The sequence below is a fragment of the Lactuca serriola genome, chromosome 7 (assembly GCF_051521515.1).
Source record: "Lactuca serriola cultivar US96UC23 chromosome 7, Lser_US96UC23_V15, whole genome shotgun sequence".
In the NCBI taxonomy this organism is placed as follows: domain Eukaryota; kingdom Viridiplantae; phylum Streptophyta; class Magnoliopsida; order Asterales; family Asteraceae; genus Lactuca; species Lactuca serriola.
The window spans coordinates 103,801,022-103,814,313 of record NC_136414.1 but is presented as its reverse complement, the minus strand read 5'-3'; the positions used below and the strand labels follow the sequence as shown (position 1 = coordinate 103,814,313).

Here is a 13,292-nt window from a genome sequence, read left to right as displayed (position 1 = left end):
TATAAACTTTGTTCTCTTATGAATAGTAAACTTACATCTTTTTTGTCAATTTTGGCCTTCATTTTTTGGCCATTTTGACAGTGATGGTCATTGCACTCAAAAATTTTACATTTTTTAGGTATATTTTAATATTCAAGTTTGGCTACAAAACTTTAAGGAATTGACAACTTTGGTCTCTATTTTAAAAACTTGTTGATTCCAACCCCTTTAAATCTTTAACCATTTTGACACTTTTGGTCCTTACAGTCAAAACTTTTACATTTTTTTTCATAAAATACACAAAATCAGTCCAGAACGAAGCCCGGGTTTTTCCACTAGTTGTTTAACAAAAGTCACTAAAGCAAATTATAACCGACTTCTGAGTTATATGGAATCTGAAATACCCAATATCGTTCTCTTTTATTTGATGAATGAGTTCGCTTCTTAAACTAACTATGTATTTATGTGCTTTAATTTAAGGGGCATTTTTCTCGTATAAAATGTTGGTAATGTAACTATATATTTTGATAACTCGAGGGCCTTATTTTTAGTTTTTGCCCTATGTCTCAAATATACTAGGACAGGTCATGAGCCAGAAACGGGTGATCGTCTATGACTAGTATGTGTGTGTTATGTTATAATTTACAGAGAGAAAAGGTTGGAAAGATCAGCGGTAAAGAGAAAGGAAGTGATATTGGATCTTTATTTTCTATTTTTAGAGAGAGAGAAAGACTGCTATGGTCTAAGGTAAAAACACAACATGTATTCCCTTGAGGTTTATTAGTTTTATAATATCAAATTTTAGTAAAGAAATACTAAATTTTTATAGCTATTACCTTTTAGCAACTACCTGCAACGCATTACGAAAGTTTCCACCGTATGAAACAACGACTTTTTTTTCTAATAACAAAAACTATTTTTCTTATGTATTTAACAAATCCTGTGTATTAATAATCCTGTGTAGTTTTTTCTAATGATAAAACGTTTTTATAAGTAATTGCTTTTCCCAACAAATCTTGTGTATTCAGAGTCAAGTAGTCGCTGAAAATTACCTTACTCCTACTCTTCAGGGTTGAGGCGCATTTTCAAATCCCACCAAAACCAATCCTTTCCATAAATGTTTGTTGAGTCCGTAAATTCATTATAAGTTTATAACCACAAAGTTGATATAATCATTTGTCGCATTTCTTTCAGTATTGTCATTTTCTATGTAACACTACGAAAAAAAAAAAGGCATATTCCCATTTTCGGACAAAAACAACCAAACAGAGCTATTACACAGAACTGCTTTATATGCTCAAAATATCATACACCAAAACGAATTTTAACAGTAAAAATAGAAACTATCATATATCATCATCACAAACCAAAACCATAAACAAATAAAACCATCTTAAACCTACTGCACCATTTTACAACAAAAAACTAAACCCTAATACCACCCTATTCCAATTCCGACCTCCAACACCGGAATCACGGAACATACCTCAGAATCGATCGTTTCTTATGTGTCCTCCATGTCGGCAAATCCCCATCATCCACCCCAACATTCTCACTTTTCGGCGACCTCGCCCTCTTCAACCCGGACCCTGACGCAGACCCACGTTCCAGTATCCCCTCGCTCAAAATTTTCACTTCCACCCCCTCATCTTCAACACTATTACGGCTCACATCCCTCCTGGGTTTACTTTTACCGACCTGATCCCCTCCATGCTCAACGGCTTTGATCCACTGCATTTCGCTAAGTGTATCGGCATACACGACCTCTTTTCTACGTCTTTTTCCAGAGAGATGAGCAGTCTCGTAATCAAAGCCTTTGCCTCTCATGTCTTTTGGGTTGTCGGGTTTTGTGTAGGCCCAATCAGGTACTTCGTGGTCTTCCATAAGTCGGGTGCGGTATCGCTCTTTTTGTTTTCTTTCGTCGTCCATTTTTTCAAACAGCCAGAATTCTTCGTCGGATCGGGCGGTTAAGCGGTTGATTTCTCGCTCACTTGGTACGTCTGTTCCCAGTGAGCTTGTGCCTCTTCGCATCACTTCTTTCAGCATCTCTCGCCTATCTTGAGCTGTAATAATAACATTTACACCATATGTATTATGTAATGTAAGTATCAAGTCAGATAAAACCCATTAAGTCAAAAAAGCAACAGACACTAACCAGTAGAAGTGGTATTAAACAACCCGGCCTGAATGACTTTGGCATCAATCCCCATCTTCTGTTTGGCGCGTTCCAATATCACCTCTTCAACGGACCCCACGCTGACCAAAACAAAAACCCGAACTTCCTTCTTTTGACCAATCCGATGGGCGCGATCCTCCGCTTGCTGGTCCATCTGAGGATTCCAATCACTATCAAAAATAATGACGGTATCCGCTGTCTGTAAATTAAGCCCAAGCCCTCCAGCTCTCGTGCTCAATAAAAACATGAAAAAAGGGGAATCAGGAGCATTGAATTGCTTCAACAGTGTGCCTCTTTCTTCTGTTTTTGTTGAGCCATCGAGCCTGAGGTATTTGAATTCGTGAAGTTGGAGATAGACTTCGAGAATGTCCATGAGACGAGTCATTTGTGAGAAAAGGAGAACCCGGTGGCCCGCTCGATGGAGTTTTGGGAGTAAGCGGTCGAGGAGCTCGAATTTTCCGGATGCACGCACGATTTCTTCTTTTCGCCAGATGTTGTATTCGCCCACGAATAAGTATGGATGGTTGCAACATTTTCTCAGTTGCATTGAGAGATTCTGCAAACTTTTCGATTTACCACTTCCTGTAAATTACAAGAGATAGCAATGTACTTTCATTTAGTTAGAAGAAATAGCAATGTATTTTCATTTAGTTGTGTGTTAGAGAATCATATTTTCAAGCCTTTATATTAGAGAATTGTAATTTCATTTTTTTATTTATTAGTGCATTGTACTTTGAAAAATCTAACAAAGTATAGCAGTGTAGTTTGGACTTTTTTTCTTATTAGGGAAAAAACAGGAAGTAGGATACTAATAAATAAATAAATGAATATGGAAGTAAGATGATAGTTCTTGCAGTTACTCTTTGGTTAACATGTAAACAGAAACGAGTTTAATGAAAGAAATAGCAATGTAAGGCAAGGTCATTAATTTGTTTGTGATAGCATTCTACTTTCATTTCTTCCTATTACAGCATTATACTTTGAAAAATCTACCCAGTTATAGCAGTGTCATCAAAATACAAAGTAACTTCATTGTGATTATTATTATTGAGTAGATTTTTCAAAGTACAATTTCCTAACAAGAAATAAAATATTTGAAAGTACAAGTGGGTATTTGAAAGTATAAGATAATGGCACATTAATCAAGTAAATTCGAATTCGAAAGTATAAGATAATGGCACATTAAAATATTTGCATTTAGCTCAAAATAAAGAATAAGATAATGGCACATTAATCAAGTGAATTCGAATTCGGTCGTAAAAAGGGACACCTTTAATAACAGGAAAGAGAATTATTTCCTTTTTGAGTTCTCAATTAGTTTATTATTTTATTAATTTTGGATTTCTTTGCAATGAAGGGAAAAAGTTACTAACCAGTATCCATTCCAACCCTCCCAACATCAGTAACTTGCTGATAGTATACTTTCTGCCATGCTGACATGTCACATTTTAGTATGACCTGTGTTTTCTGTGGAAGATACTTCTCCACCTCATCTTTCTTCCTTCTCAAAATAAATGGCCTTATAACCTGGATTTTGTTGCATATATAAACAAATTAAAACACACGAACAGTATATAGAGCAAAAAAAAAAACTATGCTTTCATTCATTTGGTTATTATAGAAAGAAAAAAACACAAGAGTATACATTAAAACTGGGTAGATGTAGATTTTTCAAAATATAATGTTGTAATAGAAAGAAATGAAGATGAAAGTAGGTTGTTATTTCTTGCATTTAATCCAAAAACTTACCTGGTGTAGACGACGAATGATGAGAAGCTCTTCTTCATCTGTTAAAGAAACATCACATCTATCTGCAAATGGTGCATTAAACCACTCCTCAAAATTCTCAACTGAATTAAAAATGGTTGGAAGGAGAAAATTTAGTAGGGCCCACAGTTCTTGTAAACTATTCTGTATTGGAGTGCCAGTTAACAAAAGTCTCCGTCGGATTTGGTAGCTGCAAAATATTGTTTAATCAGTCAAACTCAAACATGCTTTTGATGTTATTTGCATATTCTATAAAGAACTTTTTAAATCAAGAAACTAATCAGAAAACTTATAAATTACTTACTATATCTATCGAAAATTTTCTTTATTGGAAAACAGAGATTATGATATCATACTATTTGTGTGTTCACTTGACCACAAACTCTATGACATTGTGACATCTCTTATGAAAGGATATAAGAAATGTAGTGAGAGAATAAAATCTAAGGAGACAATTAATATTTATAGATGGGTAAAACACAGAAATGCGTAACGTACTTTTACAGTTTCACAATCTTTAGTAGTTATTATAAACCCTTCACATTTTTATTTTTATTTTTACTTCTTGAAAATAGCTAAATTACCGAAACAACTAGTTTTGGCCAGTAAAAATTTACACACGTTTGAATAAGACAAATTGAGGGTTTAATCACTACAAAAGAAAGTTGAGAGATTTAATCGATAAAGCCGTGAAGGTATGTTGTGATTTTCTATACTTTTACCCTTTTTTACATTTACTTTTTTATCATTAATCAAAATATTGTGTTATTTATTAAAATGTATATAAATAAATCAAAAGAGAGTAAAAAAGATAATTTTAAGAAGAAAAAATTATCAATGTTAAATTATTATCACCAACAAGTTAAAAATAAAGATGAAAATGTGTTACATTTTTAATAACAAAATTTTCAAAACAGATGAATTAATTTCAGTAAAAATTAAGGGAGCGTAAAAGTGCTTTGTCTGGTTCTCTTGTACCTACTCGCCGAAAAATTAAATACTTATATCATTGTTATATAAAAGTTTTAAATAATTTAACATTAATCTTGTTTCTTATTTATCAAAAGTAACTCCAAAGTCCCATCTTGTTTTGTTTCAACCGAAAAATTCATACTTGGAGCAATGTGTCAGATACGCTAATCGTTTATATGTGAACACTAACAGAACTTTTTATGATTGTTAACTAATTATAAAAGTAAGTTAATAAATTACAATATAAAATTTAAGGGAAAATGAAGAAGCACATAGCGTACTTTTACCAAGTTACTGATTAAAGCCCTCAACATTTTCTTAGCAACTAAATCCTTGCACTTTATTTGTGTTATTCAAATGGGTTTAATCAATAAACTAAATACAATTTACCTACGTTGAATAAGTCAAAAAAAAGTATTAAGGATTTAATCACAATAAGAAATGTTGAGGGACTAAATCGACAAAAAAGGTAAAAGTTGATTGTGTTTTTTCCAGCATACCCGGAGACAAGAGTCTTTGCAAGAACAGATTCAGCATTCTTTAACCGATGTCCTTCATCAACAACCATGTAAAACCAAGGAATTTTCTTCAAAAATGCTTTGTCTCTCATTATAAGATCATAGTGAGTGATCAACACATTAAACTTTCCTTCTGACAACTCTTCTCTCATTGCTTTTCTCTCATCAAGACGCCCATCATAAAGAAAAGCACCAATACTGCAACAAAAATGAAAATTATTCGGTAAAAAACAAAAAAGAAAATCAATTCATATAAATGATGGTTTTTTTTTACCTAGGAGCCCATGTTGAAAATTCATTTATCCAATTTGGTAATACGGCTTTTGGAGCTACAATCAAGTGAGGACCAGAGACACCTTTGTTTTCCATGAGATATGCAATCAAGGAGATGGTTTGAATTGTCTTTCCCAATCCCATTTCATCAGCTAATATTCCATTCAGATTGTTGTTAAATAAAGATAACATCCATTGAAGCCCTTCAAGTTGGTAGGGTCTTAGTTCTCCACCCTGAAGTGTTGCTGGCTGCTCTGTTACCTGTAAAAAAAATGCATCCCAACCACAAAATACTAAATACCATTACCTAATATCTCATTCAGGTCTTTTACACAGATGAAGATCAAGAGCCTTTTTGCGTACCTTCTCCTGAATTGAATGGATGACTGAATTATATTGTCGTTGTCCTTCAAGTAAGTCAGAGGTCTTTACTCCATTATCAAGTTTAGCCTCGATTAAATCAACATCCACATCAAGCTGTGATTCATCAGGAGTTCCAATCTTTGAAGCAGATGATGATTCAGGCAACTCCGGTTCTGGAGCATTCAGAGGTTCAATTCCATCATATTCAGCATCTTTTTGACGCCTAACAGCAGCTCCTAAACGCACAAGAAGATCATTTGTTTTCCCTAAAAGCATAGTCAACCTTTCATTCTTGCTTTCCTCAACCATTCTCATGTAAGCTTCCTGATCATCTGACTTTAAAGCTTGGAACCTCAGTTTCTCTTGCCTAGTAGCACGCTGCCTTTGCCTTCCATGCCATGCCTAATTGTAACAACACAAAAACCATAACCTGTAATTTGCTACATACTCTTAAACAAACCATTACTTTCATGAGCATTATTGCAGATAAAAGAAACCAAAAAAAAAAGCTCAATACACTTTGATAGCAACAGGATAGAAGCATATTGGGAAATAATTTACATACCTGAACAGCATCATTCCTTTGCTTCCTACGTTTTTGAGAGGCCTGAACTTGCAACTGGAGTTCCCTTATTGCATTAAGTATTTCTGCAAAGAATTTCCTCTTCCTAGTTTCTACTCTATTCTTTTCTTCTTCCTCTAATTTCGTTAGTCTCTGCAGCAAATGATGTTAAAAGAAGCATAAGTATTAAACCAATAACATCTTTTTCCAAAAACATACAAAGAAAACATCCATCAAGATTGAAGATTTACCTCAGCATCTCGTTTCTTCTTGAGATGGTTGTCTGAATCAACAGCAAAAGCATCTCCCACACCATAAGAAGGACGAGACAACCGCATCATGCCCCAATCAAAGAGTTGCTTCTCAGGATACACACAATTTAAGCACAGCATGTACTCTGAGCTCACATTTGACCTCACTTTTTTTTGCAACTCAGCAAGCTGTAATGTAAGATATGTGTGAACATACTTCAGTTTATTTTTTTATTATATAGCATTCTACTTCCATTTGTCTATTACAGCATTGTACTTTCAACTTTTTTCTTATCAACACATTGTACTTGAAAGAATCTACCAAAGTACAACGTTGTAGTAGAAAAAGATGAAAGTAGAATGATATGATAAGGAAATAGATGAAAGTACAAACTTGTTTCTTGCATTTAACCCATTAAATGTTAATCTTTAGATTCAAAAGAGAATATGGAAAAGCAAGATGTTATAAACTACAGTCTACCTTAAGTCCATAGAGTTCAAGCAAACACTTTGACTGAAGGTCTTCACCTCTGCTTGTAGGTAATTCTAAATTCATGATAAAGAAACAAATGAGTAAAGTTAAATGATATCTACTAACAAATTCACCTGCCAGTAAATATTCATGTAGAATTGTATAAGACATCAAATAAAGGTCTAGGGTGTTGGTTTACAGAGCATTAGGACTCTAATTCCTTACAAAGATTAGAAAATAGGCCAAATGCAAAAATCAAGTTTATGCTGCCAAAAAGAAACTGCATTTAACTACACAGAGATTACCAAGCAATCTTAATATTTCTCTACAATGTTAAAGTATAATAAAAATGCTTCTTATAGCAACCTTCAAGTTGTGTCAAACGATTTTGGATGTGGCTCTCGATCCGTTTTTTCCTTGTTTCTGCCATTTCAGAACCTGTTATGTGATTAGATCGATGTTTGACCAAAGCCTCCTCAAGATCTGCCATTAAATCTCCTCCATTTGGAAATGGAGAGTTATTCTGTAATGATATCAAAAAGTTAGGCAGACACACCATGTAATAGTTATAAGTAGAACATATTTTACTCGGTAAATTCTCCTAAACATGAACAGTAGACCATAGGTCTAAACCTAAAACTGAAATTACATATCCATTGAACATAGGTAGCCCAAAGATGCTTTCTAAACCACGCACAGATCAAAAGCTACAAGGCAGTTCATGTACAAACAGAAAAGTAGAATTCAACTAGAGAGAATTGCACTGAGATTATTACAACTGAGCATACCATGATTAGCCCTAAGCTGTCAATTACACTAAAACAACACAACCTACTGGTCGAACCAAAATGTGGCAAAAAATTCAAGTAAAAAGATCAACAAGAACTCAAAATTGAAGTAAGGGAAGAATTATAAAGAAGCATACAACCTAAACCTGTATAATTTTCCAATCAACAAGAGTAAAATCGCAAACCGACCCAAGTCCAAGCATCGATTTCAATCAAAAACATATATAATTAGCCCTATTCTGCCGATTAAACAACAAATCGTCCTAACAAAACAATCCGAAATACGATAAAATCCAAGAAGAAGTTATAATAAGAGAAACAACAACACGAAAGAATTACAAAAGAGAACTCACAGGCGATGAAGCATCATCGACTTGCTTGTCGCAGTCAGATCCACCTGTGGCGGTGGCGTCAACACCAGCGTCGGCATCTTCGGAGGCGGCGGCGGTGTAGATGGAAGAGACGGCATCGAAAACATCAGGGGGGAGAGGGAGATTGCGAGAGAGGAAACTAAGAGCACAAATCAGAGTCTTGGTGTTGTCTATATGATCTTCTGGCAACGATGAAGAGCTCTGCTGCCTCTCCAAGACCTGAGCACTCATGGCGGGAGGCACCCACAACCCCGTTTGCTCCTTATTTTTTCAAATTTGTTGGGTTTTTTCAAAAATTTACCAAAAATTGGAGGCAAGGGGGTTGTTGTCGTGTTAGTATGCGGAATTATGCTTCAAAGAATTATTGGTTCTGTGCTGAACGCATAAAAACTCTCTTTCCCTTTGCCTGCCCAAGTAACCCTCGCTGCCCCGTTGCACCTTTGGTTGTCTATCTACCGATGCTTACAGGAAGTTACGAAAATACCCTTGCAATGCGTAGATTACGAAAATACCTTTGCGATGCTTCCACTAATTACCAGAATCTCCTTGGAGTACTTTACCAGCATACCCTTGTCATGCTTAGATAGAATCACGGAAATATTTGCCGCCTCTGTCAACTAAAATTTAATAATCTGTTCTTGAAAAACTATGCATATTAAGTATTTTCGATTAAAGTATATCTGGTTTAAAAAAAAACAAAAAAAAAAAAAAAAATAATAAAATAGTTTTTTAATAGAAATAAAAAAAAATTGTAAAGTGTAAAGCATAATTAAAATTCTAGTTTTTATAATAATTTCTAATTTAAAAAAGTATTGCATTTTATGATGCTCATATGATCGTATTTGATAACCAGTTACAACTAATACGAACACAAAGAACTAACAAGATAATTGTACACAGATTTTTAATTGATAATCGAAAATTGCATATGAAACAAAGGAAACGAATTACTTATAAGAGGAGAAGATAAGTTTCATTTCTTAAGTCTCGGAGACATAATTGATTAGGATAAAATTCAAAAATCAGTTATCTAAATTAAATCTGAAAATATAAAGTTTCTGAAAATAAAGAATAAACAAAAAAAGCATAGTTTTGAGGCCTTAAATGATCATGAATGGCCAAAAAACACCACACATCATAGCAAAACGATGAGTTGTTCTAATTGGCCTATTTTACATTTTGTGTGTGAGTTTTGTCCAAATTCGAGTTGTCGAATCATTTCAGCGGATTTGATGTTGATGTCGTCACATTTTCATTCCTACAAGTATTGACATTATCAAATTATGCATTAGCACTTGTACCACATGCATCACCATCCTTCTTTTGAAAAGACTCGTCCTTGAGTCTGCTTCATCATCTGAATTCCCAACAAAAGGTGACAAGTTTGCAACATTAAAGATAGCTGACACATTGTAATGACTCGTCCACTTGATCTTATAAGCATTGTTGTTGATTTTCTGCAAAACAAGAAAAAGACCATCGGCATTTTTGGAATTATATCCATAGTCACAAGTTTGTAATATTACTATTAATAACAAGGTCCTTCTAGGTTACACGTAAGAAGAGATTTATGCTTTATTTGACAAAAGAGAGAAAATAAGGGTCTTAAGGGTCTAAAGTGAAAGATGTGAAATTCAAATCTATAAGGGTAATTATCTAGTGACCAAGCTCTTATCCAAGAAGGAAACCAAAAACCCTAATTCTATAAATATAGGAATAGGCCCAACAATAAGGGTTGCTAGAAGTAACCTAAATTGCCTCTCTCTCTCTCTCTCTCTCTCTCTTTCTTCATCTCTCTCCCTAACGTTTCTTGTTCCGCAAGCAAGTCAAAGCAACCCTATTTTTCTAGGGTTTGTGTTAAAAGTTTGTTCACAAGCAAGGAAAGTGTCAAGCATTGCAAGGTCTTTTTCTTGGGTGTGATCACTAGAGAGGAATTCTAGTTTTGATTCTTTAGATCCACACATCACATCAACAACAAGAGAAATCAAATGCTTTAAGGGTATGATTCTTATTTTTCCTCTATGTATGTTAAGTTCAATATGCTTTAAGTAAAAAATAATTGGATAGAATTATGGTGTTTGTCAATACCTTCGTGCACATATAAAGATCACTAAAATCGAGTTCATAACAAAGAAGCTATATGGTCACTTGGTGGAGTAAAGAAGGCATGCAAGAGTTCTATTTACTCCTTGTATAAAGAAAGATGGGGTTTTTGGTCATTTCTCAACTTAAGGTTTTAGTCTTGGAAGTTTGTGGTTTTATAATGGATAAAGTTTGAAACTTTATCCATTTAGACATCATGTTGATTTAGATATGAAAGTAAAAGGCTTGGACTTATTAGATTAAGTCGAGAAAGATGCATTCTTGGACTTTTTGAGACTTAAAATTTATGTATTGCTTGATTGGAGTGTCTTAATGGGTAAAGTTTGAAACTTTATCCATTAAGACATTGTTGAAGACCAAATATGGAAATTTGGGGTTTTGACTAAATGGATTGAGTCTTTTCACTTTGTGAGAAGGCCTGAACTCGGCCGACCCTTCCCTAGCACGATGTGCTTTTTAGGGTTTTCTGAGTCGGGTCTTTTCTAGCTTAAATACCCGATTATTTTGTCTTATACTGGTCGCGGGGTGCCATTATAGAGCATGGCACACCCATCCGATCAAGAGTTGTCTTTTTGACCAGTTTGACTTTTGGTCAAACTTTGGTATAATTGAGTATTTGACTAAGGTCCGGTCTCGGTTTGGCATTAGGTAGCTTGGGTTAGTTATTATATTGTTGAGGTTGCTGTTGAGCTTATGTTGAGTAGTTTAGATTATTTTTCTCACTATAATTTGTACTACACTATGGATCCTTTGTATGTTAGGATGTTGATAAGTTGAAGTGATATGTTAGGCAGGTAGATTTGTTAATAACCATATGTAGTTGTTTGATTGGAAATTGTTTGTTTATTTGTATATGTAGAGATATTATGGGTGGGTTGAGGGTAGTCCAGCTGTGTACTTAAGGCTTAGACACCCCAGTCGGTCCAACTTTGTGACAACCCGAAATTTCCATTCTGAACAAACCATATCAAGCCAATAGAAGTTAGAACAGTTATAGAGAACTTCTAGACTTTGGGTATAAGTTTGAGTATTTCAGGTTTAACACTTCAGGAAATATCAGGAGAGTGGATGCACTAGGGTTTTGTGCAACACTGTTATTTCGATACTCTATGATATTAGAGTTCATTCCGGGAATAAAATATTTTCTGCCAAAAATCTCAGGACTATAAATAGAAAACTGAACCATATTTATTCATTAGTTACATTTCCAACTAGAGAAAAGCCAAATTCTCTCTCACGGATCTTCGGGTTTTTATCCTAAATCGTGAGTACTTCAATCTAGTTGTATTATATAGCTTAGATTATGCTTAATTACATCAAAATCACGACAGAACAACAAGATCTGTGAGTTTACCGCCCAAGAACACTTGGGGAGTAAACTCCATTTTAAGGGCCAAAAGTGTCCCAATGACCCTCAAAGCCTTAGAACTCAAACTAGAAGCCTTTATTACAATGTTTAGTCCACCAAACAATTAAGAATCAAGGGTGAAAGTGAGTTCACGGCCAAGGAGGTTCTTGGGCCGTGAACTCCATGTTTAAGTGCCAAAATGCCTTAAAAACCCTCCTTAAGCCAAGAGACTAAATGGGACATGTACCTAAATGAGTTTAGGGATAGAAAACAACCTCAAAACACCAAGGAAATGGTGTTCACGGCCACGGAAGTTCTTGGGCCGTGAACTCGATATTAGGGTGCCAAAGTACCCTAAATACCTTCTCTAAGCCAAGAGATAAACATAGCACTTTACCTTGATGTGTCTAGGACCTAAAAAAATGAAAATATCAACACCCGTGAGTGTGGGCTGCAAACACATGACCAAATGGTCCATGGGCCGTAAACTCAAGTTAGGGGGTTTTGATGCCACAAACACTTCCAAAGGCTTAGGCTTGAAATTAGAATGCTTCCTTATGACCTTTAGGACCCTCATAAACATAAATGGCCATGAGTTTACGGTAGTAAACTCATTTGGGTCGTGAACTCCTTAGAACTTCAAAGAAAGTGGGTTTTCTTCATCCTAGGTTAGAGTTAATGTCCCTAAATCATTCCCTAGCCTTCAAACTTGCATTCCCACATGAGTAGCCATGAGTTTACGGCCGTAAACTCCCTTGGGTCGTGAACTCATGGTAGTAAACTCATGTGAGTGCCTTTATACCTTCCTATGTTGAATCACATGTGATTCCAACACTTAGTCAAGGTGTTACCTAGTCCCGGAAGGTGTTTCCTTTCATATAGATGTTATAAACACTATATTCATGTCAATATGTGTCATTATATGTCATTTAGGACTTATTGTGTCTCGGGACTTCATTCGTGGAACTTCTCATCCCTACACGCGTACCCACTAGAACCACTCACAACAGGTGAGTTCATACCCCTTAATCAATATTTTAAATGATTTTAATTGCTTTAATGGGGGGGATACAAGTAGAAAACAGTATGTTATTAAATCAATCTTATGTATTTTATAACTGTGTTTTCACTCAGTAGATTTCACATACTTCAAGAGATGACACATGAAATGGTTTTCTATCTTAAAATACCTTGATAACAAAAGTATTAGTTTTGAAATGTTTATTAAAATGACATCAAGTCACTCTTAATTATTGTTCAAAACTCTTAGATATCCTGTAAAACCATTATTTTTACCTTCTTAAGCAAAACTACACTTATACGCCTATGTTCTTACATATGTATTGATG

At 34.8% G+C, this 13,292-nt stretch overlaps 1 protein-coding gene across 1 annotated transcript; it reads right to left on the bottom strand.

The window, feature by feature from the left end:
- Positions 1-1,253: 1,253 nt before the first annotated feature.
- On the bottom strand, positions 1,254-8,915 carry LOC145061318 (putative ATP-dependent DNA helicase CHR12). Its single transcript, XM_079008757.1, has 12 exons — positions 8,475-8,915; positions 7,700-7,856; positions 7,343-7,407; positions 6,862-7,050; positions 6,614-6,763; positions 6,049-6,450; positions 5,687-5,946; positions 5,395-5,610; positions 3,905-4,112; positions 3,529-3,682; positions 2,135-2,737; positions 1,254-2,042 (listed from the first exon to the last, which is right to left on the bottom strand). The coding sequence occupies exons 1-12, from the start codon at positions 8,721-8,723 to the stop codon at positions 1,453-1,455; spliced, it is 3,243 nt and encodes a 1,080-aa protein (XP_078864883.1). The 5' UTR covers positions 8,724-8,915; the 3' UTR covers positions 1,254-1,452.
- Positions 8,916-13,292: the final 4,377 nt, after the last annotated feature.